The sequence below is a fragment of the Phascolarctos cinereus genome, unplaced genomic scaffold (genome assembly GCF_003287225.1).
Source record: "Phascolarctos cinereus isolate Bilbo 61053 unplaced genomic scaffold, phaCin_HiC Scaffold_1;HRSCAF=81, whole genome shotgun sequence".
Lineage (NCBI taxonomy): Eukaryota > Metazoa > Chordata > Mammalia > Diprotodontia > Phascolarctidae > Phascolarctos > Phascolarctos cinereus.
The window spans coordinates 42,037,526-42,065,046 of NW_027555514.1; the positions used below are offsets into that span (position 1 = coordinate 42,037,526).

General features: G+C 42.1%; 1 protein-coding gene and 1 pseudogene across 1 annotated transcript in view; one reads left to right on the forward strand and one right to left on the reverse strand.

Annotated features, from left to right (window-relative positions):
• The window catches only part of SLC6A20 (solute carrier family 6 member 20), a 50,886-nt gene that overhangs the window by 1,625 nt on the left and 21,740 nt on the right, over positions 1-27,521 (forward strand). Inside the window, exons 2-3 of the mRNA XM_020987326.2 lie at positions 14,240-14,380; positions 18,444-18,535. Of these exons, the coding sequence (XP_020842985.1) occupies positions 14,240-14,380; positions 18,444-18,535 (233 nt within the window). The remainder of the gene's footprint in view (positions 1-14,239; positions 14,381-18,443; positions 18,536-27,521) is intronic.
• LOC110208981 (golgin subfamily A member 7 pseudogene) lies at positions 11,740-13,646 on the reverse strand (annotated as a pseudogene).

The following is a 27,521-nucleotide window of genomic DNA, read 5'->3' on the forward strand; positions in this document are numbered from 1 at the left end:
AGGTCTCAATGGCCCGGCAACATAATAAAAGGTCTTATGATCAAATCTCAAAATCAGATTACCCCTCCCTTCTAGTCTTCCTCTCCATCTCTCTCACCCTACCATGATGGATTAAACATTCACACCAAACAGTTATTGGCAAAAGGATGTGGCAAACTACTCTACACACTTTTTTTCCCCTAAATGCTCTATTACCTGCATCTGTGGGTGAATGAATCCAGGGAGATATTGTTCTGTTTGCTCATCTTTGGAAGGCATCGAAGTAAAATTCTGAATAAGAATGAAATGCTACCAAGAAAACTTCATGACCTTGTGGCCCCACCCCATAAGAGGATTTAAGATTTACACCTATGAGAAAACCAAAATATTTCACTGTTGTTGATTTGCAGGTGAAGGTAATCTGAGTTTATGGAAATAGTCCGAGGATCAGCCTCAAGGAAAAGAGATTACCTGACCTTTGTGCAAGCAATTAGTTCTTGCCTAGCTTTGGAGAGACAGAATAGTACAGAATGGATGAACTCATACCATTAGATAGGTAGTTAGGAGACTTATATATGAATCCTGACTCATGCTTTGTGACCTTGGGTAAGTCACTTCAGCTCTCTGAGTCTTTCTAGAAAATCATCTCTAGAACGAAGGGGGTGTACCAGTTCATCTCCAAAATCCCTTCCAGCTCAAATATTTTTCAGCTCTGGGGAGAGGAGAGGAAGAGGTAGGGAAGTAAGGCTATTCTTCAGGAAAAAAAAAGTCTGAGGCTCTGTCATCTGGCACCCACTGAAATCATAATTTTTTTTCATGCATAGTTGTTAGTTGTTCGAGCACCACCTCCTGCAGGAAGCCTTCTCTGATTCTCCATGCTCCCCACCACACCTAAATCATGACTCTTTCCTAACCAGTCTCATTCTGCTCTGCTTCACTTCTCTATACCTATGGCATTCTATGGCCTGTATCTACTTACATCCTCTTGGCTAGATTGAAAACTAGAAGGCAAGGACCTTGTCTGAATTCATCTCTGTCTCTCCAGCACATAGCATTTTGTGCTGCACATAGTAGGTGTTTTAATCAATGTTTGATGGATTTGAGTTTTCTAGCTTCACTGTAAGATCTAAAATTGTTGCCAGATTTGTATGGAAGTATCAGCCTTGTCATAAATGTCCCCTGCTTCTCCACTCTCCCCCATATAAATTTCTTCCATTTCCTATTTTTAATAAAATGATGACAATAATATTTTTAGCACTTTGTGTTTGTCCTTCATTCTCAAAGAGGACCATGACATCTTGGAGATGGTGACATGACTTGCAATTGACTTTGATTTGAATGAGGGAGAGCTGTGCAAGGTCACCAGCCTCACTTTCCCCTCCAGAGCCATCTGGGTCCAGTGGCTACATATCCATCAGGATGACTCCAGAAGGCTCAGGATGCAGTGGGAGACCCTGGCCCTTTTAAGCTAAGGTCTTTTCAGGTTCTCACTTTGAGTGAAGCAACACCCATTCAGTGAATAGGCCTCTTTAAGAAGTGAGTCAAGTGATTTAATTTAAAAAAAATAATTTTAATAAAAATGTAATTAAAATAATTTAATATTTAATAAAATAATAAAAAATCAAACTGGGAGGGGAAGACCCTCAGTGTTGCTGGCCAAAAGAGAAACAGTTACTATTTACATTCATTCTGAGCCTGGATGGCCCAAAAAAATAACCATTAAGTGGTGCTTGGGCAGGGACCTATTGTCCAATCTATGAGCTCCAGAGTGAATTGGGTTTAGCCTTGGTCTTTGAGAGAGAGATGTAGCCAGTAAACCCCAAGTGAACTAGGCAGCTTTTGGCCATCAAAATTTAACTTCCTTCAGGCGGAAGACCCTCAGTTAAGGGGAAAGGAGAGGACAGGACAAGACAGGACAGGACAGGAGAGAAGAGGAGAGGACAGGAGAGGACAAGCTGACTTACCCAACTGGCCAGCTGGGTCCCCATTCAGGCAGCTCGTACTACTATGGTACAGTGAAAAGAGCAATGGTTTTGGAGTCAGAGGACCTGGGTTCAAATTCTATCTGTGATATTCGTATGACTTTGGGTTGCTTCACTTGCCTGGGCCTCAGTGTCCTCCTCTGTAAAATGATAGGGTTGGACTAGATGACTTCTGGGATTTCTTGTAGATTTCAGGATCTCTGATCCTGAGACTTACCTTTCCAAGACTGAAAGGACTACATAAGCGTGAGCCATCATACTCATTATTCCTAGTCTTCCTACCTCATAATTAAATAATATGTAAATAAAGTGATTTTCTTTGAGAGGTAGCCACCTGGTAGATAGAAAGCTGGACTGCAGAGATGTAGTAGTTGTAAGATCCTCAGCAAGTCTTTTAACCCCTCTGAACCTCAGTTTCCTCAAGTGTAAAGTAGAGACAATGGTCCCTGTATTATCTATGCCACGTGAATGATGTGATGGTCAAGTAAGAAAAAATATGGAAAATGCTTTGCAAACAAACCATAAAGAATCGTATAAACAGGATAGATCAGAGGTTCTTAAACTGGGGTCCATGGATTGGGGGCTGGTAATTTGTTTTTAAATATTTGGACAATTGCATTTCAATATAATTAGTTTCTTTTGTATTTTACTTTATACAGCTAAAAACATTAGGGGCCCATGGGCTTCATGAGTCTGCCCAAGGCATCTATGACACACAAAAAGACTAAGGATCCTTGTGCTTGGGACTGGACCTCTGATTTCACTGATATAAGGAATTTGTGGTTGGGGGGAAAAAAACCCCTTTCTCTCCCAATACAGGTATGCATCTTTTTGCTATCTGTAGTCTTAGAGAGCTGCCTAGATCACTATAAGGTTCAGTGACATGACCAGGGTCACACAGTCAGTATGGCATCAGGGTAGGACTTGAGACCCAGTCTTCCTATCTCTGAGACCTGCTTTTTCCATAACATCAGGTTGCCTTTGTGACTGTGAGCTATTATTGTTACTACAGCTTCAAACCCAGAGAACCTGCAACCCCACTCTTTGCCAAAAAAGGAAAAAACTCATGTAAATGGACCACGAGAGAGAGTGGGGGAACCTTGAAGGCCATGGCAAGCAGCTGCCTCCCAGAGGGGGCCTGCCCCTAATGCTGCCCTCTAAACAAAGGACTTGTTTGTGAGCTACACAGCCAGGACATAATTCCCAGAATAATATGGGTTAGAGCTCAGGGTTCATTTCTTTGGGTTTCCATCCCTTCACAAGCCTTTCCAAGGCCCAGCCCAGTGGAAAGAATGTTAATTCTGGAGATTAAACTCCAAATAAAGAACATCAGTGTGACCTCAAAAATCACCTAGCCAAGGCTTCACCAAATCCCTTTTTGGTCAAGTCAGCAGGTCTGCAGGATGTGGCCCCGAGGTCTCCAGCAAAGATTGTTTCCAAAGGAAAGCATAATGGAGCTGTCCATGCGGGAGCTGGTGCTGGCTAGTGCACTGCAAAGGCCTGGGCAAGAGTGACATCCTTCTCCCTCTAGAGCTGAGGTTCTTAACCTGGGGTCTGTGGATAGATTTCAGGAGCAGCTGGAAGGGAGGGTGCACCATAGTGTATATAGCACTGGGACTGAAGTCAGGAAAACTCATTTTCCTGAGTTCAAATCCTGCCTCTGAGACTTGCTAGCCACGTGACCTTGGGTAAGTCACTTAACCCTGTTTGCCTCAGTTTCCTCATCTGTAAAATGAGCTGGAGAAGGAAATGGCAAAACATTAAGGTATCTTTGCCAAGAAAACCCCAAAAAGGGTCATGAAGAGTCAGACACAACTGATGGGGGAAAATGACATCTTTATTTGTACTAACTTTTGGTTTCCTTTGTAATTTGATGAATTTTATTCTATGTACTTAATACATTATTCTGAGGAGTCCATAAGCTATACCAGACTCCCCTAAAGGGGCCCATGACACATAAAAAGCTGTCTAGAGTCAAGATACTCAATGATGCGCTCAGAGGAAGGATTATAGAACTGAGGGCTAGAAGAGCCTTGAGTGTTCATCTAGGCCAACCCCTTCATTTTACAGATGAGCAAACTGAGGTCCACAGATGGGAAGTGATTCTCTTTGCACCAAGTAGTCAGGATCTTAACCCATCTCTTCTGATTCCAAATCCTATACTCTTTCTACTATGTGTTATGAAGCCTACCTTTACAGATAAGAGTGATTGCATTATCTGCTCCATCTCTGAAGATGTGGTCCATGTTGTCCATAGAAAATATGTGTGTGAGAGACAGACAGACAGGTAGAAAGACAAAGAGAGAGAAAGGGGTGGGGAAATCAGAGAGAGGAAGAGAGGGAAAGAAAGAGTGGAGGAGAGGGAAAGGAGAGAGAGAGAGAGAGAGAGAGAGAGAGAGAGAGAGAGAGAGAGAGAGAGAGAGAAGAATCAGAGAATCAGGGGGTTCTTGGTCAGGATTGAGTTGAACTGAGTGGGATCCTTTCCAACTCTAAGATAGATGAGAGGCATGTGGAGGTATAATTGCAATCCAATCAAACAATGTAATTCCAATCCAATCTAGTAACAAATCCAATCTAATAATGGAATGATTAATTAATAATTAATAAATATTAAGTATTTATATACTATCTAGTAGAGAGATAAAGACCATGCTAAAATAGTCCCTACCCTCAAGTAGCTTACATTCTACTGGGCACACACACACACACACACACACACACACACATACACACACACACACGTTTGTATGTATACATTTGTACTAATATATAAGCACACACATACAATAATATATATTAATGGAGAGATAAGGACTGGACTTGTGATTTCATTTATATAGGGAACTTCCAGATGAGGGATCTGCCTCTACCAGAGAAAATCAACACCATTCTGGAACTTAGGATCTTGGAGAGTTGTCTGGTACGCTGAGAGTCTAGATGTCTTACAGAGAGTCACACAACTAATACGTGTCAGAGGCCAGGTCTTCCTCCTCTAGAGCAGTTCCTCACCTATACTTCCCCCTCCCTCTGGCCACCTCTTTCTGTCTCTCTGTTTCTCTTCAATTTGTCTGTCTCTCTTTTTGTCTCAGTCTCTATGTCTCTGTCTTTCTTTCTGTCTCTGTCTCTCTCTGTCTCTCCCCCTCCTCCTATCTATGAGGCAGCTAGGTAGAACACTGACCTAGAGTCAGGAAGACCCAAGTTCAAATCTGTCTTCAAATACTAGTCGTGACCCTGGGTAAGCCACTTAACTTCTCCGTGCCTCATTTTCCTCATCTGTAAAGTGGGGATAATAAAACTGCCTACCTCACAAGTTTGTTGTGAGGATCAAATGAGATAATAATTGTAAAGTGCTTAGCACAGTGCCTGGCACATAGTAGGTGCTATGTAAATGTTAGCTATTAAAAGAGGGCATTATTATTGTCGCTAGTCCTCTTCCTACCAATGAAGGCTGGATGACCACTTGTTGGATATGTTTTAGAAGGGCCTCTAAGACGAAGATGATGTCTGTCTGAGGTCCCTGCCAACTCTGAGACTCTGGGAACCCAAAATAAGTGAGAGCTTGCTGGGGGATGATTTGTGAAAACATCCTAGTGGAGAGTCTCACCTTGAGCCCTGCAGGACAGGTTGTCACACATCTGTGTACACATAGACCTATTGTTACACAAGAGGGAATTGAATTGGGCCTTATTTATTTAAGACCCTAATCAATAGTTTGTATATCTTCCTGGTATGATTTTTTTTTAACAACAATAATGATAATAACAATTGTATAGCTCTTTAAGGTTTGCAAGGTGCTCTACATATTATCTCATTTGATCTCTAGAACTGTGTAGGGTAGATGCTATTGTTATCCCCATTTTATAGATGAAGAAATTGAGGCTGAGAGATTGTTTTGCTCAGAGTGACACAGCTAATAAGGGCCTGAGGATTAAAATTTGAATCTTCCTGACTCCAGGTCAGTCCAACATTCTATTCACTGCACTGTGTTCTTGTTGAGTTGTTTCAGACTCTTCATGACCCCATTTGGGGTTCCCTTGGCAAAGATACTGGAGTGGCTTGCCATTCCAGCTCATTTTACAGCTGAGGAAACTGAGGCCAACAAGGTTAAGTGACTTGTCCAGGGTCACAAAGCTAGTGTCTGAGACTGGATTTGAACTCATGAAGATGTGAGTCTTCTGTCTTGGTACTCTATCTATTGCACCACCTAGCTGCTCCAATTTGCCCAGAATCGCACAGCTAATAACAAAACCCAGATTTTCCTGATTCTAACTCCAATCTTTTGTTCACTGCACCAGCTGGCTACCTCTAATAGGTAGAATTCTAGGTAGAGGGCTGGACTAAAACTCTTTCTATGCCTCAGTTTCCTCCTTGTAAAATGAGGGCTGGAATTCAAGATTCCTTCCCGCTCTAAATCTGTGAACCAATGACATCATGCTCTTGACTTCCTGTGACTCTAAGGGGAAAGATTTCCTGGAGAAGCACATGATGGAGATTTGAGAGTGAACTTGGAATGTAGGAAGGGGAAACAATCTTGGCATACTGGCGATTTCTATCTCTAGAGGAATTTTCTATAGGGATTAATATCAGATTGAGATGTGAAGGTCTCTGAAGCATCTTTGGGTCATTCTATGGTTTGAAATTTATGGCTGGGATCTAATTTAAAATTAGTGGTTCAGTATAGCCATATCGACTGACCTTGAACTCATCTCCTTCCCTTCCCCATTGACACACACACACACACACACACACACACACACACACACACACACACAACACACACACAGATTCTGGATAATTAAATCTATACCCAGAACCATCACTAGGGATATATAAGGCTGGGTCCAATCAGAGTCTGGGAACCCCTGTATCCCCACTTTGGGTTCACTGGAATCTTGTTAAGGTAAACATCTGGAGCCTCCTTGAAGAAGGCAAGGAAAGGAGGAGATGTCACAAAAGAATGACAAGAAGTCTGGGGGAAATGGTAGAAGGAAATGGAGGACTTGGTTGCCAAGGCTATTTATCTTATTTGCATAGGGCCAATCACTGTTCTTGGCCCCACTCATAAGTGATGCCTTCCCCCTGGAGCCATTGCTACCATTCTATGTCACTCCAGCTGCCTGCCTCCCAATAGCAGTATGTGATCCCCCCAAAACATGAGGCCCGTGGGGACTGTAGCATGTGGGTGGGTGGATGAAGCCAATGAGTTGGAAGTCAGAAGACCTCAGTTCAATCTGGGCTTTCCCACTTTCTAGTTGTCTGATCTTGGGCAAGTTGCTTCCTTTCTCTGAGACTCAGTTTCCTCAACTATAAAATTCAGTGATAATATATTGCATCTATTTCAAAGGGTAGTTGGGGGAAAGGGTCTTGGTAAGCTCTAAAGCATTAGAGAAATGGGAGATGTCATTGGCCACTCTCCAGGGACAGTTCTATCTGGACCAAACTGAATGGACCTCTGACTGGAGCAAGTGACCCTACTTGAGCTCCCAAGGTGGTCTTACATCTAGAAGGAGAGTGGAGGTTCCACCTTAGTTTTTGTCATAACCAGCCTTAGAAGGAGAGTGGAGGTTCCACCTTAGTTTTTGTTATAACCAGCCCTCTACCTGCCTTGGACCCCTAGGTCAAGGCTCGGCACCAGTACCATCTACTTCCTGAGGTCTCTCTATTATTCTTCCTGTTATTAGCACTTGCCACCCCTCACCCCCCACCTACCCCCCTGCCCTTCCCTGCTTCAATTCACCAAGTTTTTCAGGATCATAGAATCCCGGAAGGGACCTTAGATATTATCTAATCCAACCCTGTCCTTTTACAGATGAGCAAACCCAGGACTAAAGTGAAATGGTTTGCCTAAGGTAACACAGGATATGCCAGGATTTGAATCTAGGACCTCTGATTTCAAACCCATTACTCTTTCTACTGTACCCCACTGACTTTTTATTTTTATATACCTTTTATTTCCCTATCTACAAATATGTTTTATCCCCCAAGTAGAATGTAAATTTTGTTGAGAGCAAGGACTGATTCACTTCCATATTTGTATCCCTAGGGCTTAAGAAAGAGCAGTTAATAAATGTGTACTGATTCATTGATTGCTTTGTGTTAGGCCTGCTGAGGAAAGACCCCATTCTCAGAGTGGGATGGAGGGATGATGGGTTACTACAAATTCTCAGAATCAAATAACTCCAAAAGTCAAACTGGGCACTTATCTTGTGACCTTTGGCATGCCCTGACTTCAGGAACTTTTAGAGGAGTGGAAATAGGAAGAATAGAACTAAGGCAGGGTGACTAGGGCTTTGAGTCAGGGCGCTAAAATTTAGAAGACAGCCCTTAAAGTGTTTCAGCAATGTAAAAATAACTGAGCTTAGCATCTCATTATCAAAATTAATTAGTTAAAACCATAAACTCCAAGAGCTTTCTCCACTGACAGCTGTCTCCCCCAGGGGCTGTGCCCACGTGAGCTCCTCCACAGCCCAGCTGTGTCCCCACCCTGTTGTGATTTGTGCCTGTTGTTCCAGGCACAGAAAGTACCAGCTGCAGCTCTCCGCATGGGGTGGCAGTGATCTGTAACCCCTGGACGCTCCCTGGTGGCAGACAGCCTTGGAATCCAGCCAAGTGCTTGGTGGACATTGTCCAGCTCCTCAGGGGTTTCCCTTTCCTCAGCTGCTAGCTGAAAGACTCTCCCTTTAATTTCCTTAGCCCTGTCTTCCCTGGCCTCCCGCAAAAGTTCAATCAAGCTTGCTACAATCAAAAATTAAATGCTTTTATGGACACAGGAGCAAACTTCTTATCAACCACTGCCTGCTGCCCAAAACACCGTGGGGTCATGGGCCAGGATACACCACTGCACTTTCCACCAATGAAAACTTGGTAGAGACTGAGCAGGACCCAGGACAGAAGATGAGATCAGCCACCTTCACCCTGTTCGTTCCTGTGCCCAGGATCAGCTCCCATCACTGGCATCCTCTCCTTTACAACGTTATCTTTTCATCTCCTACTTGCTCTTTAGACAACTGTGCTAATATACACATGGAAGGACGTAAGAACCAGCACAACTGCAACTAAAGGGCACATAATAGCCATTTAGAATAAATAACTGCCGACAGGTTTAAAGGGAGAAGAGATGCCAGTGCAAACCCAAGTATACGTAAATCTATCTCAGAATTTATTTTTACTAGATCTGTGATCTCCTCTGTGTTAAGACCTCCCAGTGAGGATGCTTTGTACTGATGCGAACCCTGCGCCCTTTTGGTTGCTAAATCATTTTTAAAGGGCTGACTGAGGCTCTAGGAGACTAAATAATTTGCTCTGGGACAATTGCCAGAGATCCAACATAAACTCAAATCTTCTCATTGCAAAGACCGTTCTCTAGCCGCCAGTCCAGCTGTCATAAGTTTATGCTACTTAGTAAAAGGTTGTGTTTTAGAGAGGGAAAAAAATCCCGCTGCTGAAATGACACGTCTCTTAAGAGTCACCACAGCTCACCTGGTGACCATGTGGGGAGAGTGCCTTGAAGGCAGTATGCGTACGAGATTACTGGCAAGACTACTTGGGGACAATATACAATGGTGATTCTCAAGCTTCTTGGTCTCAGGTCCCCTTCGTAATCTTAAAAATTATCAAGCAGCCCAAAGAATTTTTGTTTCTATAAGCTATTTCTAGCAATACTTATATTTGAAATTGAAACTGATAAAATTTGAAAATATTGATTAATTTAATTTAAATAATAAAACAATTACATGTTAACATAAATATGATTTTTATGAAAAATAATTATCACAACTGATGAGAAGAGTTACATTGTTTTATATATCTTTAGAAGTCTCTTTAATGTCTGGCTCAACAGGAGACAACTGGATTCTCCTTTCTGCCTCTGCATTCAATCTACTGTGACATGTAGGTTCATTTCAAATGTATAAAGAAAATTGGGCCTCATAAAAATATATGGTTGGAAAAGGGAAAAGGCAAATAATATATTAGTATTGTTATGAAAATAGTTTTGACCTTGCAGACCCCATGAAAGGGCTTTGAGGACTCCAAGGGATTCAGAGACCCCCAAACTGGGGATATACAAAGTATTGCACCCAGAGTAACACAGGCACTCAGTCTTAACTAGACTGTCTTTACACAGGACAAAAGTAATTGAGGGATGAGAAGTACTCAGAGGGCACTCTGATAAGGTATTTCAGTAAGGGGACAATCTGGGTCTTCTATCCCAACCCTTGAGAAGGAAGAAGAAAAAGAAAACAGGTAGAAAGAAGCAGAGCCAATATTTGAACCCAGTTTCCACCCCAGCATGTATTGACTCATCTACTTTTTTTTTTGACTAGGCAGTGGGGTTAAATGACTTGCCCAGGGTCACACAGTTAGTGAGTGTTATTTGTCTGAGGCCAAATTTGAACTCAGGTCCTCCTGACTCCAGGGCTGGAGCTCTATCCACTACTCCCCTAGCTGCCCCAACGCATCTACTTTTCTCAGCAAGTCACCTTTCATGACCAGGGACACACATTTGTGAAATGGTTTACTGGGTTTAGAGAAAGACTCTTCAGCTGATGATGGTTAATCAGTCAACAATTAACAATCATTTGTTAAGCACCTGTTATGTGCTAGGCATTATGCTAAGTGCTGAGGAGGGAAAGAAAGGCAAAAACAAAGTCCCCGACCTCAAGAAGCTCACTTCTCATAGGAGAGACAACATGTAAATGACAAAAAAGATATATGCAGGGTAAATTGGAGGTAAGCTCAGAAGAAAGGCACTAATTTTGAGGGTGATGGGGAAAACCTTTTTTATTTAAGCAAAATTTTATCATTCCCCAACTGATAAATGGTCAAAGGATACAAACAGGCAGTTTTCAGATGAAAAATTATATTTGACGGCATAATTTAAAGCTATCTATAGTCATATGAAAAAATGCTCTAAATTACAATTTCTTAGAGAAATGCCAATTAAAACAGCCCTGAGGTACCACATCACACCTATCACATTGGCTAACATGACAAAACAGGAAAATGATAAATGTTAGAGAAGATGTGGGAAAATTGGAACATTAATGCATTGTTGGTGGAGTTGTGAACTTATCCAACTATTCTGGAGAGCAATTTGGAACTATGACCAAAGGGCTATTCTCCAAGGAGAATCAAGGTCACTAGAAATCACATGAAATACTGGTTCACCTAGTAATAAGTGCAACATTAAAAACAAATAGCATTATACATGATCTTTCCATTGAGCTTCCATATGAAAAACTAACAGTAGAAACGGATCTTCTGGTAATCCTGTAAGCTCCATGAAGAGCTTGAGAGATGTGTCAGTAGGCCACAGAAAAGGCATCCTTCAATTCAGGGGAAATGAAACCTAAACCTGGATATGCCTTGCTGAAACAACAACAAAAAAAATAACAAACCACCTGGTAGAGATGACAGCATAAAATATTGAGCAGAACCAGAGTCCTGGAGGCAGATAAGAAACGGATTTTGGATTGGGCTGATTTACACAACTCTTTTTCTTAAAATGTCTTGAATTTAAAAAGTGAAAAGCTTCATTATATTTTCTCAGAAATAATTACAAAGATTAAAGAGCTCTACACAATTTAAAGACACCAAGAGGATGCTGAGCACCCCAGGAGCCAAATTTTAGAAAGTTAGCCCTTGGAGTAGAATGGCCCCATGGCTCTGGCAGCAGACACAAAGGAATGATGCTTGAAGAGGAGGTAGGGGACACTGCACAATTGGCCGGTGGACAAAAGAGTGTCCCATTCCGACAGGAACTCTTAGACTCCATTGCTTATCTCCCACTGCTTGTATCTCCGTCTTTATAAATGGCGATTTCAATAACACAAAGTCCTCTCTCAATTGGGTCTGTCAGAAGAAGGCCTTAAGGGGGCCGGGGTGGGGGGAAAGGGGGAGCCTATATCTTCTCATTCTGTTCCTGAATATATTTGGTGGTTTTCCAAAGAACCTTCTCATAAAGTGTTTCCATGGCCAAAAAGATTGTATATGCCATCAAACAAGCTTAACAGCCTTGAAGGTAAGATTGGCTCCCATGCTTTTCGCTTCTGCACAAAGGTTATTTAGAGTACGAACAGTTTCTTCAAGCTGCTGCTGGTCTATCCAGTTCTCCAGCTTGGCGAGGATCTTGGTCCAGAACTGACACTGGGTGCCACTGCTGTAGTCCCGCTGGATGAAGACCTTGCCGGATATGGGTGCCAGCTGCTACCTTTTAGAGCAAGGGCTGGCTGGCTGGGGCTGGGCTGGGCCATGCTTCGGGGGAGAGAAGACAGCTCAGGTCTCAGGCCCAGGTGCCGACTCCAAATCTTCCCTTTTAAGACTCCCAGCTCAGTGAGAACCTCTTTCCTTTTCAGGCAGCCAGTGCCCTGGCCCTCATCTAATCAAAGCCTACTCTCAGGAAAGGAGCCGACAACTCATTTATGGTTCCTAAGAGTCGTACGATTTGGACCAGGAAGGGATGTTTGAGATTATCTAGTCCTACCCTCTTCTTTTTACACTGAGGCCCAGAAAGGCTGGATTTGCCTAAGCTCATGTGCCTTCTTACTATCACAGCTGGGATTTGAACCTAGCTTCTCTCATTCCAAGTCCCAGGATTCTTGCCGCTTGTGAATGCCTCATCTCCCCTAACGGTATTTACCTTTTGAGTCCATCATTGAATCAGTCAACACAGAAAGGCTCAATTGAGGTCATCTCCGAAATAATACGAAGTAGTAAACACCTCCTATTGTTCAAATTTGCCCAGGCCAAGAAACGCAGCAAAGCTAAGTGCCAAGCTGGTGTCGAATCTATTAACTTTCCCCACAAACCCATGGCTCTTCCAAACTTCCATCTGTAGATGAAGGTGCCACCAATTCTTCCAGTTTTCTGGGTTCATGACTTCAGTGTTCTGTTCCTCACTCCTCGCTCTCCACATGTCTGATCCACCGGGGAATCTTGCTGTTTCTGCCTCTACATTTCTAGCATCCAATCCCTTGTCTCGACTCACATATGCTCCTTTCATTTCTCACCAGATTATTGTGACAGTCTCCCTGCTTCACGTCCCTCCCCACTCCACTCCATTCATTCTCCACACATTACCAAAGTGATTTTCCTTGCCCACATCACCCCCTTACGGTGCCTGACACATAATAGGTACTCAGCAAATGCTTATTATAGACTGATTGATTGAGTTAGGATTCCATTAGCATCACACTCTAGCCACCTGACTTCACTAGCTTTAGACCAATTAGTATCCTGAGTAACTGAGAGGTGGCTTTAGTTTACTGATTTAACAACCACAGAAGTTGAAACACTGAGCACAGCACGGTGATTAATTTCCTACCTCCAAGACTTTGCACAAGTGATTTCCCCCTAGTGCCATAGTAGAATCCCTCTCTTCGTACAAAGCACCGCTGGAGGCCACCTCCTACAGGATTTCCCACCTCCCCAGCGATGAACACACTTTCCTGCTAGAAATTACTTTGCATTGCTTACTCCCTAGCCCAGCATCAAAGGTGTTCCCCAACCTGTACCTCACACCAATTCTACCTTTCCTTGCATGCACTGGGTAGTTCCTACACACAGTGAATTTTATTTCCCTTCACATATTTATATACCATTTCTAAATTCTTCCCCTTTATAGACCTTCCATTCACTGTTCTGTAGACACATCTTGCCCTTTCTCACTTCCATGCCTTTGTTCATGCTGTTCCTTTGGGGGGTGTCTGCCCCACATTTCTGCTAGTTGAAAACCTACCCAGTTTAAATACTAACTCTCCTATGGTGCCTCTCTCCTGTCTAATCAGAAGTGATTTGATCTCTGATCTGATCTGATCTGATCTCTGCTTTGAACTCTCATTCCACTGTTCTCTTGTATATTTTGATGTTTTGTGTTGTATCATAGTCCTTTCTATCACCTCTGCTACAAGACTGTAAGCCCATTGAAGGCAGGGACTTGATCATCCTCATCTTTGTATTTCCTCAATACCTAGCAGAATCCCATGTGGTCAGTGTTTAATAGGTGTTCACTGAATTGAGCAGCAATTAAATTCAAGTGGTTATTGCTTAGAGCTGGAAGGAATTTTAGAAGATCCATTAACCATCAAATCCTCTCATTTGACAAATGAGGAAACTGATCCCCCAGAGAGAGGAGGTGACTGAGGTCAGAGACATTGCAAATAGCAGAGCCGGTGTTTGAACTAAGTTCTCTGCCTCCATATGAAGTATTTTTTCCATGACACTATACTGCTTCTCCTAACTGAATGGCAGACATGATTTGTTCTTATTTGGTCCTGCAGGTGGGTTTCTGGTCCCTTATCTCATCATGCTCATTGTTGAAGGGATGCCCCTTCTTTATCTGGAGCTAGCAGTGGGACAGCGTATGCGGCAAGGGAGTATTGGGGCGTGGAACACGATAAGCCCCTATCTTCGAGGAGTCGGTAGGTCCTCCATTCTTGCCTTCTTGTCTTGTTCGCTTTTGGGGAGTGCCATGCTCTGTCTAACATAGACCATTGGGTTCCATGACTGTAAGCATATCTGCTAACAGTAGAAAACCCCAAAAGATAAGCTTGGTTATAATAAAGGGGACAGGAAAGGATGCGAATGGATAGTAAGGAAAAATCTGGATCGGAAGAAAAAGAGAAGGTTGGCTATCAACAGAATTGCTGAACTAAGTTTGAATTTGAATGGTAGGTGAGAATATTGGGGGTGGGAGAGAAAGTTAGTTACTTGGTAAACTCAACTGCCCAATGCACCTCTCTGTAATTTACAGCCATGGAGGGTTGTCTGTGTCATTAAGGAGTTAGGTACCTTACTCAGGTTCACAAAGCTAGCATAGGTAAAACTTGAACCCATGTTTCCTAATACTGAGGCCAGCTCTTGCCACTAGGAAAGAAAGAAACAAACATTTGTTAAACTCCTACTATGTTTCAGGCACTTGACAAATATCTTACATAATCCTCACCACAACCATGGGAGGTAGGTGCTATTATGATCCCCATTTTACAGTTGATGAAACCGAGGCAGGCTGAGGTGAAGTAACTTTCCCAGGATCAAAAAGATAATAAGTGTCTGAGTCCAGATTTGAACTTGAGTTTTCCTGACTTCAGGGCTAGTGCTTTACCCATCCCCCCTCCCTCCAGTGGCATCTGTACTATGTTACCAATAATACTAATTCTTATGTTATATAGCGCTTTAAGGTTTACAAAGTACATTTCTCACAACACCCTTGTGAAGCAGACAATGCAAGTATTATCCCGATTTTACATATGGGGAAACTGAGGCTCTGGGAGACCAGTCGGTGTGCCTGAGATCACCCAGCTATTGTGACTTGAACCCAAGTCTCTTGACTACAGCTCTAGCTTTCTTTCCCTTACATGGCTCCCCCTCTCAATGAGGAAGCAGCATTGCTATAGTGGAAAAAGAATGCTGAGTCTCGAATCAGAGGGCATGAGTTCAAATCCCAGCTCTACCACCTGCCAGTCACATCATTTCTCTGGGTCTCACTTTCCTCATCTCTAAAGTGAGGGGGTTGGACTAGTGACCTTGGGGTTCATTCAAGCTCTAGACTTGGCATCCCATGATTTCCTTCCAGCTTCAAGTCTAAGACCCTAAGTTCCTATGAACGCTCTCCTGGGAATGAATGCTAGCAGACATAAACAAGTCAGTGAAAGAGCTCCAGCTGCCTTGGCCAAAGAAATATGCATCCACTTTGAAGGCAGAGCCATCTTCCCTCTGACCCTGCTATTATGGTTGCCACTGAGTGACCTCTACTGCAACCAACTTCTCTTCTATCCTGCTGCCATCTTGAATAACCAACTCATGGTCCACAGGCAAAGTGGCAGAGGAGTATTTCATGATTTACCAGCATCAGAAGAGAAAATGTAGGTGATCCCAAGCCAGCCTGAATGGACCAGCCCATGCAATGGGGGGAGCCACCAAAATGCCTTTTGAAATCAGGCTATATCAGTGGTCAAAGTCGATATTCTGCTCACCCTGTGCTCCGAGAGAGGGTAAAAACAAGCAGTTATGCACATATTCAGGTAAAAGGCTGTGTCAGCTCCCCTGTTTGCTGCAGAATAAAACTATCTCCATGGCACTGGTGCCTGGGAAATGAAATTGACTCTGCTCTGAATGACTGTTAATTTTTAACATTCAAGATTTGTTGTTTTTCAGTCTATATTGAGCAATGAGTAATTATTAATAATAATCTCTAGCATTTATATAAAATTTTATATTTTTCTAAGAACTTTACAAATATTACTTCATTTTAATCCTCACAACAATCCTCAGAGGTAAGGTGCTATTATTATCCCCATTTTACAATTGAGGAAACTGAGGCAGTCAGAAGTCAAATGACTTGCCTAGGATTACATAGCTAGTAAGTGCATCTGAGCTCTGAACCAGATCTTCCTGACTCTAGGTCCAGTACTCTAGCCGCTCTACCATCCAGAAGCCCACTTAAAGAAATCAGAGAAATGAGTGCTGTGATAGGAATCCTTACTAGGAACCTACATCTGCACTTTGGAAATTTCCATCCATTACTCTTAGGTCTGCTCTTTGGAGCCAAGCAGAACAAGGCAGATCCCTGTCATGTGACCTGAAGATAGCGTCCTCCAAATGTTCTTTTCTCCACATTTCTAATTCCCTCCACCAGTCCTTACATGTCACGTCCTCCAGGTCTTTCACCATCCTAGTTGCTCTCTTTTAGACACATTCCAGCATAAAATGGGGCAATCACAACTGAACAAACATTCCATGTGGTTAATCTTGGACAGAGGGCAGTGGGATGAGCATCTCTCTCATTGTAGACACTAAGGTTTGATGACTGTAGCTTCAAATTGCCGTAACGCTTTTTGGCTACCCCACTAGATGCCTCTGGTTTCATTATCCAACATGTTTGCTGCTTCTCCCACAAATCAAATAAGTATGACATCTCTCGTCTTCATCCAAGTCATTGGTAAAAATGTTGAACAGAATGGGACTGAAGATAGATCCCTGGGGCACTCTTCTAGAGACCTCAACAGGAAACCATTAATCACCATTCTTTAGATTCAAAATCTGAATCTACCTAACTGTGCTCATCATCCTGCCCATTCCATCTTGTCCATAAGAATAGGAGGTGAAGCTTTGTCAAATGTTTTCCTGAAATTCTGGTACATTTTGAGTGATCCTCTAACTTACCAGTTTAGTAACCCTACCAAATGAGGGCAGGTAGGTGGCATAGTGGATACAGCACTGGGCCTGGAGTCAGGAAGACTCATCTTCCTGAGTTCAAATCCAGCCTCAGACACTTACTAGCCGCGTGACCCTGGGCAAGTCTTAACTCTGTTTGCCTCAGTTTCCTCATCTGTAACAGAAGCTGGAGAAGGAAATGGCAAACTACTCCAGTATCTTTGTCAAGAAAATCCTAAATGGGGTCATCTGAACAACAGACCAAAAAATACAATAATAATAATGAAGAAGAAAATAATAATAACTAGCATTTACATAGAGCTTTAAGGCTTGCAAAGAGCTTTACATACATTAACTCATTTGATCCTCACAATAATCCTGTAAGAATTGTTATTATCCCCATTTTACAGATGAGGAAATTGAGGCACAGAAGCTACTTCTCCTTGATGAAGCCATGTTGGCTCTTACTGCTCACTGCTTTTGTTTCTAAAAGCTCACAAACCATTCCTTCAATAACATGTTCTAGAAGGAGGAGAATTGACCACAGTTTCAATCAACAAACATTTATTAAGCATCTACTTGGTTACTATGTGTAAGGAACCATGCAAGGCATTAGGGGGATATGAAGAATACAAGACAGGGTCTCTGTCTTCCAAAAGCTCATGATCTCATTAGGAAGATGAGACACAATACAATGGAAAGAGTGTTAGCTCTGGAGTCAAAGGGCTCGAATCCTGCCTATGAGGCTCAGTATCCCTACGACTTTGGGCAAGTCACTTCACCTCTTTGGACCTCGATTTCCCAACCTGTAAAATGAAGGGGTGAGATTATATGACCTCCGATGTCCCAGTTCTAGAGATGTAGATCATAGGACATGTAAAAAGTGAACTAAAAACATAAGATATCATGTAAACAGCACAAATATGAAGTGGGATGGCGGTTCTGAATATTGAGAAATTGCCATGAATTGGGATGGTCACACTGCATGGAGGAGGAGAGGCCAGAGCTAGACCCTGAAGGATGGATAGAAATGATGCTGGAGAAGAGAGAGAAAGAGAGGAAAGGAGAGAGACATCCAGGGAAGGAAAATGGTGCAAATACTGGTGCTTTACAAGAAAAGAATGCAAAAGGCATATTTGGAGTACCGGGGAGTAGAGCCCACTTTGGCTGGAGCCCGTTAGTTACGCAGGTTACCTATGAGCTGACGAGTTCTGTACGCTCATCATGGCCCTAAGCCTCGTGGGACTAGTGCCACGTGTATAGCCGTCATCGTGCCCGCAGAGCAGAAAACTGTCGCCATCAATGCTCTGTCCTTGGTTTTGCTTTCAGGCATTGCCAGTGTCATCGTCTCATTCTTCCTCTCCATGTACTACAATGTGATTAACTCCTGGTCCTTTTGGTACCTCTTCCATTCATTCCAGGTAACCAGGGAGGCTTTGGCAGGTGCACCAGGGCTGGGGGATAGAGTCCCACAGGCTGAGATTGGGGTCTATCCCCGATTGCCCCTTGGGGAAAGGGCGGCACGAGAAAATGAATCATCTAACATTCGTCTGGACGGCCTCGTTATATTGGCAGCAGTACAGCGAGAATACTCCAAAACTTACATTGCAACAGACTGAGGGCAAAACACAATGTAATGTGGGGGAAGGATTGGAGTGGGAGATCTGGGAGAAGTGTCTTCACTGGCTGGGTCCCCAAAGGAATTCTCCCCCCCACCCCAGCCAGTTACATTTTGATTTTCTCCATAACTTCTGGGGATTTACTGGTGCAAAATTCTTGCATATGGCTCCATAAAGGACATTTGAAATGAAGGGGAATAGGGGCGAGTCTTTATGAGAAGATATCTGGGAAATATAATGAAATTCCTGTCATCAAAGGGATGTGATGACCTTTGCTGCTGCTATGCTTTCTTCTTCTGGTCTTTCTCTGTTTTCTGACTTTGGGGGAGACGGGCTTCTTATGTCTCCTGTCCCCCTTCCAGAGCCTAGAGCCAGTCCTCAGGGGTGACATAGGCTTTCCTCTCTGTGACCAAACCTCTGCTTTCTGGCTTCTCTGCCTTGACAATGACGCTTATTCTTCACTTCCAATTGGATGATTCAGCTCAACAAGGCACGTATTATTTCCTAGAGTTATAACAATAGGGGCATGCATTTATATAGTGTTTTAAAGGTGGTAAAGTGTTCTGCATAGATTTTCTCACCTGAGCCTCACAATAACCCTGGGGTATGGGTATCATTATCCTATCTTACAGAGGAGCAAGCTAAGATTTAGTGGGTAAGTGATTTGTTCATGGTCACACAGCTAGCAAAGTGTAATAGGGATGATTTGAACCCAGGTCTTCCTGACTCCAAGTCCAGCACAAAGGCACTTCCTTGTGTTCTTCCTTTTTCTTTTCTCTTCTTCTCACCCAGCAAGGAAGCAGAGAATAGGAAACACACACTGTAACAGTCACTTGGGAAGAAGAAAACTAGGTCCCCTTTCCATCAAGCTTATTCTAGTGACAAAGTGCACCAGGGCTTAGTGAGATTTGGGCAGTTGTAGGTTCATGGCTAGATATCTTTGAGTATAGCCTTGAGTCTTTTAGTGTCTAAAAATACTGATATGCCTGACTCAAACAATCCATGTATAGAATATATATTCGTCCCTTTGACCAAGTGATACTGCTATTGGGTCTATACCCCAAAGACAGCAAAGAAAGAGGAAAAAGACTCATGTTCAAAAATAGTAGCTCTTTTTTGGTAGCAAAGAATTGGGGGGATGTTCATCAATTGGGGGGATGAATTCTGAACAAGTTATAACATATGACTATGATGGAATAATATTGTGCTGTAAGAAATTATGAAGGGGATGGTTTCAAAGAAACCTGTGAAGAGTTATGTAAACTGATACAGGATGAAGTGAGCAGAATGAGGAGGACAATGTACGTAATAACAATATTGTAATGATGACCAACTTTGAAAGACTTAGCAACTCTGATCAACACAGTTGAACCAAACATAATTCCAGAGAACCCATGGTGAAACATGCTATCTGCTTCCAGATAGAGAGGTGATAGCCTCAGAGTAAAGTGTGTATTCTTTTATATACATACATACATACATATATATATATATATATATATATATATATATATATATATATTATATATATATATATATATATATATATATATATATATATATATATATATTGAAGTGTATATTCTTTTTTTCCCCTTTTCCTTTTCCTTCTCTTTTTGGACGTGGATAATAATAGAATTGGCTTTGCATGACTACTATGTGTTTGTAATAAGTCTTGGGTTCTGGCTTTTATTTTTCTTTTCAATGGATGAAGGAGGAAGGAGAATTCAGAACTGAAAATAAAACTAAATAAAAAACAAATCTATATCTGAAAGTGGGCTGGCTCACTTCTCTGAACCTCAGTTTCCTCATCTATAAAATGAGGTTAGATTAGATGAAGTCTGAAGTCTCTTCCAGCCTGAGCTCTACGATCTTGTAAATTCTTGGGCAACACTGTATAATAGAAGGCACACTGGATTTGGAGTCAGAAGACCTGGGTTAAAGTCCTACATCCACTATTTCTAGGCAAGTCCCTTGATTTCGCTGAGTCTCAGTGTTCTTATCTGTAATATAGGATTAATGGTACTTGTTCTATGTATCTCACAGATTATGATGAGGAACAGATAAGAGGATAAGCTCACTTAGTAACCATAAAGCACAAATATCAGTGATTATTTCTCCTCCAACATGGAGTCTTGATCAGTTGGAGTTCCCATTTGAGCAGATCCTCAAAAAGATATTAGCTACTTTGTCTTTAACCTCTTCACCAATCCACTAACTCAAAATGAAATCTCATGACAATGAGCTACCACTCTGAGAAACTGTGCACTCTTTAGTGCACACCTTACAAGCACTGAAGGTTGTTGAACTTTGTGAATCACATTAATATTTATTTATTCACTCAGGCAGTCATAAGTAGAGTCTTTGTGGAGGGAATTCCCGTTCCTGCAATGCTTGGAGTCTTGTTGATTGTGGCAAATTATTTGAACTACGCCTCTCCGGAGGCTCTGTATGAGATTTGCAGCATGGAGGTGTCACCCAGCATAAATGCTGATTGAGTAGGTAAGCTTCCAGTGCGCCCAGTTTAAAGAGAGGATGGGAATCTCTTGGGGGTAATAAGATACAGTTTTCAATAGCTGGAAATGCAAATGAGAGAGATGTAAACCTATGGCAGGTAGAGTAGCAGGAAAAACTACAGCCAAGTTGTCTTCCACACCAATCCAGAAAATGCACCAGACCAAGTCCTGATAGAGAAATACAAGAAATAATCACAGTCATTTTAGTGACAGCCCAGGAAGAGTGACAGATAGGGAGGCAGACAGTGAGGTCTGTAATCATGGGGGACAGGATCTAGCACTCCAGAGCAGGGAAAGTCTGTACATCATGGCAAGAAGTCCCAGATACAGTACAGAGGAATCCAACCTTATGCAGAATGCAGAAATAGGTACTGATAGCTCTGTTACTGACTACCCAGTTCCAAATCAAAAATGCATAGTGGACTGAAGAGGAGACTTGTGCTGAAGGTGGCATACTATGGTAAGAAGGAGTTGTAGGTCCTAGGCTATGTACTAAGCAAGGGGCAAGTTCAGACACAATCAGCAACTGTGTGGCTATGATGCCAGCAATGAACTGAAGTATTGTTTCCAGCTTCCAGCTCAGTCTGAAGCCCATAGAGGAATAATCTAGGCAGGACTCCCAGACCAAAGGAGAACCTGTTTTCTCTCCCCCTGACCCAGTGGAGCTTTTCAGATGGCTGATAATGGTTGAGTACAGCAGTTGTCTACTGAAACTCCAACCAGGGCAAACCCACAGACATGTTTCTCCAAGAAACTTGCAGAGCTCAGACCAAGAGGTTAGAAATTTAACTTTGCCCTGGGACAGACCACTTTAGGAGCACTGAAAACTCATAGGTCATCAGCATGAACTGAACTTGAAATCTTGGAAAAACCTAAAACTCAATATCCCAAGAAAGAAGCAGCATAACTAGCCCAAGTATTCCTACTAGAAGCTTGGCCTTAACATAAAGTCTGAAGTCAGAATATAGGCAGGAGCAATTTTTTAAAAATCCCATTACAAAAAGCTATTGTGGTAATAGGAATGCTCAAGACATCAAATCAGAGGAAGAGAATGATGCCCAAACATATACAAATAAAGTCTCAAAGGAAAATACAGCTTGGGCACAAGTTCAACTAGAATTTCTCGAAGAGATGAAGCAGCTTCAAAACCTTATCCAAGCAACAAACTCTCAAAATTAGAATGGACCAAATAAAAGTTAATGATTCCATGAAACAAGAAACATTATCCAAGCAACAAACTCTCAAAGTTAGAATGAACCAAATAAAAGTTAATGATTCCATGAAACAACAAGAAATACTACAACAAAGTCTAAACACTGAAAAAAAAAATAAGACAATGCATACTATCTTCTCGCAAAAAAAAAAAACTGATCTGGAAAGCAGATAGAAGAAAGATAATTTAAGAATTGTTGGTCTATCTGTTAAGCTACACCCAGGTCAAAAGCTTATACATCACATTTCAAGAAATCATGAAAGAAAACTGCCCAGATATCTTAGAACCAGAGGACGAAGTAGGAATAGAAAAAATGCACTAGTCACTTGAAAAACAGCTCTTAGGAACATTATAGTCACAATCTAGGGCTTCCAGGTCAAAGAAGAAATACTGCAAGAAGCCAGAAAGAAAGAATTTAAGTACTGAGGAGCCATAGTCAGAACCAAACATAATTTAGCAGTCTCCACTATAAAGGTGCAGAGAGCTTAGAATACAATATTCCAGAAGGCAAAGGATATAGACTTATAACCAAGAATAAGTTACCCAGCAAAACTGAATATAATCCTATTTGGGGATGGTAGATGGGGAGGGGGAGGATTAGTCTTTAATGAAATAGAAGACTTGCAAGCATTCCTGGAGAAAAGATCAGAGCTGTGTAAGAACAGGACTCAAGAGAAACACTAAAAAAGTAAATATGAACAAGCAATTATAAGGGACAAAACATGGATAAGCTGTGTGTATGTTAATATGAAGAGATGGTATATGTGTGCTGATTCCAGAGGATGTCTCATTAAACACAGAGCCTGAGAGTAATTGTGTTATGTTTTGATGATTTTAAAAGAAGAGAGGAAAGGAAAGGGAAGAGGAGCACACTCTGGGGGGACCGAGAGAAGGAGAAGAGAAAGATGGGGACAATTATGTCACATAATTGAGGTATACAAGTAGAAATCTATATAACAAGAAGTAAGAAGAAAGAGGAGTAGGTGACACTTGGACCTTACTCTAATCTGAACTGGTCAAAGAAAGGAAATATGCACACAGTTAGGTACAAAAACACATTTCACTCAACAGGGAAACAGGAGGGAAAAGGGTAAAAGGGAACAGAGAGAATAAGAGAGAGACTAGATTTAGGAAGAGATTAGTACTAAACAAAACAATCTAATTGGCAAAATTGATATAAAGGAAAATAAATTCTGAAGGGGTTTTAGGAAAAACAAGTACATTAACACACTGTTGATGCAGCTCTGAACTAGTCTGGCCAATCTGGAAAGCAATTCAGAACTATGTCCCAAAATCTGTTAAAGCGTGAATACCCAGTGATTTCTCTAGCAGACCTATACCTCAAAGAGATCAAAGAAAGGACCCATATGTATAGATTATAACAGCTATTCTTGCAGCGACAAAGAATTTTAAATTGAGGGGGTGCCCATCGATTTTCAGCCATTGAGGAATGATATATGAATGTGATCGAATATCATCATGCTAAGAAATGATGCAGGGAATGACTGCAAAGAAACATGAGGAGACTTATATGAACTGATGCAGAGTAAAGTGAGCAGAACCAGGAGAACAATGTTTACAATAACCAAATATTGTAAAGACAAACAACGTAAAAAGACTTAGGAATTCTGAATGATGCAATGACCAATCCCAATCCAGAAGACTCAGGATGAAACCTGCTACCTACCCACCTGATAGAGACATGATGGACAGATGGAGACATATTACTTTTTTAAATGACCGATGGATATTCATTGATTAAAAAAAATAACTAACAAGCAAATCAAAGAGACCATGGCAGCTATATCTTCAGTCATTATCACCTGAGTGACAATGACAAACCCTGCACTTTGAAATTTCAGTGTTTGTCCAACTGCTACTATGCTGAGAAAGAAAGGGACATGACCAAGCAGAGACTGATTTGTACACCAGTGTCTAATATCCGATGTGCCTCTCTCCTGCCGTGTTGAAGAGGCAGAGGAATTAGGTCCAAATTAGTGTGAATAGTGAATCCCGAAAAGTGATAGCATTATTCAAGTTCATGCTGCTTTGTTCCATTTGGGCTAGGACCTGTGACCATAGTTTATATAATTATAATTTCAAATAGTGTGAATCCAAATACATGTGACCAATTTATGAGATTCATTAGGAATTAACTAGTGCTCCAGAGAGACCTTCCTTGTTTTTCTTCGGCATGCTGTTTTCTTAAATTCCTATTCTTCTGATTTCCTGAATCATGTGCTTTGATCTGCCGCTGTTTACTTGTTTTGTCCAAAGGGTGCTTCGTAAATGTGCTTTGATGACGATGAATGTGGGCTTAAGCTAATTCCATCTCTAATTCAGGATTGTTATTAGAATTAGTCTGTGTGTTTTCCTTGACAAGAACTATTGAGAATCAGCATGGTGTAGGGCAGAGGTTCTTAACCTTTTCTGCTTCATGTACCCCTGGTGAAGCGGTTGGATTCCTTCTCAAAATAATATTTTTAAATGCATAGGATTACAAAGCAAACCAATTCTTTTGAAACATAATTATATAAATATTTTAAGAGCACCGAAAATCAGAAGACATGGGGTATAGCCCTACAAATCTGGGCAAGTCACTTCTACCTCTCTGAACTTCAATGTCCTCACCTGTGAAATGGGAATAGCAATTATAGATTCCCAAGGTTGTGGAGAATCACTTTGCAAACCTTAAAGTTCTCTATAGATGTGGGCTAATGTTATGCTCAGGGCTGTTTCAGGGATTCTGTTTGAATGTCTGCCTTGGGGGGTAGAAGAGGGGAAAGTAAAAGGAATCTGGAATCTCTGCCTCAAGGAGCTCAAACCTCAAAGAAAGTGATGGGTTCCACACACCTCTACACCCTGGGGCGTAAGGAGGGGCAAACACCACCCCTGAGCAGCAGGAGGAATCTGTCTAGGGAGAGTCAGGGGCTCTGTGCTCTGCTACAGGATGCAGCAGAAGACAGTGGAAGAGACACTGAGTCTTGGGACACTATGTGATGTTACTCCCTCTGGAGGGACCCAAGGACATAATCAAGGGAGTATCCTCTGCTTCTGGTTTTTATGCACCTTCTCGATGATTTCCAGGGGATGAACTGAGACATTGGCATTGGCTGCTGTCTAGAAAATCTACAAGCTACATACCTGCACAAAAGTCTTCCCCTGGTTCTTCATTGTGGGGTGGAGGCAGGGGTGTCCTGGAGTCCCCTCCAGCACCAGCAAATCTACAACCAGGGCTTGATTTATTGTTTTCTTCATTGTCTAGACTTAAAGTAATGGAGAAAATGTTAGTGATACAGATTATACTTAAGTGTGTCATGCACACTTTAATTCCCTCCCTCCCACCCCCAGAAAGCCAGTTGTTAAACATTTACTAGTATACCCATGGGTGGACATGCAAATTCTGAAAGGTTCTCCCATGCTGGAAATGCTTCAAGTAGAAAAGAAACGGTAATGTACCATCTGATTATAATCCTAAAGCTAGCATGTCTAAATTCAAAGAGCCTCACTGTAATGAATTTTTCAGCTAGAGAAACACTCAAAGATATTCTAAGTTATAAAGGGGTTGTGGTCTGCATTTGGTGGAGGGAGTACCCACAGCTAATAATGATGATGATGATGGTGATGATGGTGATGATGACAACGATGACAACCTCTTGGAATATTCAAGTCTAAGAGTGGTTGGGAGTTGGAGTGGGGGGGGGTTGGGATTTGATGGAAAACTAGAAGGGAAGGCACTAGCAGATGGGGAAATTTGAATAGACTCCTCCTGCAGAAAGTGAAATTTGAGGTGACTCTTGAAGGAAGCTAAGAGGTGAAGATGAGGAAGACAGAGCATTCCAGGCATGGTGGACAGCCATTTGTAGACATGGAGATGGAGGCTGGGTTCCTCACGTTTGTGGGACAGAAAGTTGGCTAACGTGGTTGGACCATTGGGTGCCTGGAGGGGAGTAGGGTATGAGAAGACCGGAAAGGGAGGAAGGGGCCAGGTTTGGAAGTGTGCCGCATATGTATTGAAGTGGCGAGATTTGGCAGTGGATTGAATGTGAGATGAATGTGAGTCAGAAGTTGAGGATAATGTTGAGCTTGCAGGCTCTGGTGATTGGGACACTCAAATCTACAAGTCTAGGTGGTGGCTTGAACTACTAGTTATAGAGGGAGAAAGCCAATTTCAGAAGCTTCACTTTCCGTGAAATTCGGTCCAGTCTATGACACTTGAAAGACATTCAGCCTTTGAGAACTTTGTTTTGGTGAAATGAAGAGAGACAGAGAATGACAAGCGACTACTTTTCTCCCAAGCCATCACCAGTCATCTTGACTTTTGTTTTGCCACTGAACTTCAATGACTCTGAAAGAGAGACTGAGGCTGATGACTTTGTGCAGCTCTGCCTCACTTCAGTTCAATTCAAACGGGAATCAAGACATCACTTGTGGGGGGCAGCTAGGTGGCGCAGTGGATAGAGAACCGGCCCTGGATTCAGGAGGACCTGAATTCAAGTGTGACCATAGACAAATAACACTTATTAGCTGCGTGACCTGGGCAAGTCACTTAATCCCCATTGCCAAAAAAAAAAAAAGACATCACATGTGATGTCAGTGGTCCTCCTTGAAAACGAAGGACAAACAACAACAATAGCCTTGAGGTTCCTTAACATCCTGGTCTCCTTCCAGCTCATTACTGTCCTTCCTTAAATGCAAGCTTCTGGGTGGGGACTCAAGCCAATAAGAAAGACTAAATTATAATATAGCCTTCAAATTACCAATGAAAGATGTAGTCAAGAGGGATATGTGTGTGTAGTGGACAGGATATAAGATACAAAATAAATCCACAGAAATCATCTACATTTCAAAAACCAAGAAGAACTGATGGTAAAGTAAATCCCATTAAAATATGTATAAGGACAGGAAATGGACCAGGGAAGCTAGAGTCAGTTCATATGATTTCTTGTGGTCGTGTTTTCAGTCATGTCGGACTCTTCATGACCCTATTTGGGGTTTTCTTGGCAGAGATACTGGAGTGGTTTGCCATTGCCTTCTCCAGCTCATTTTGCAGATGAGG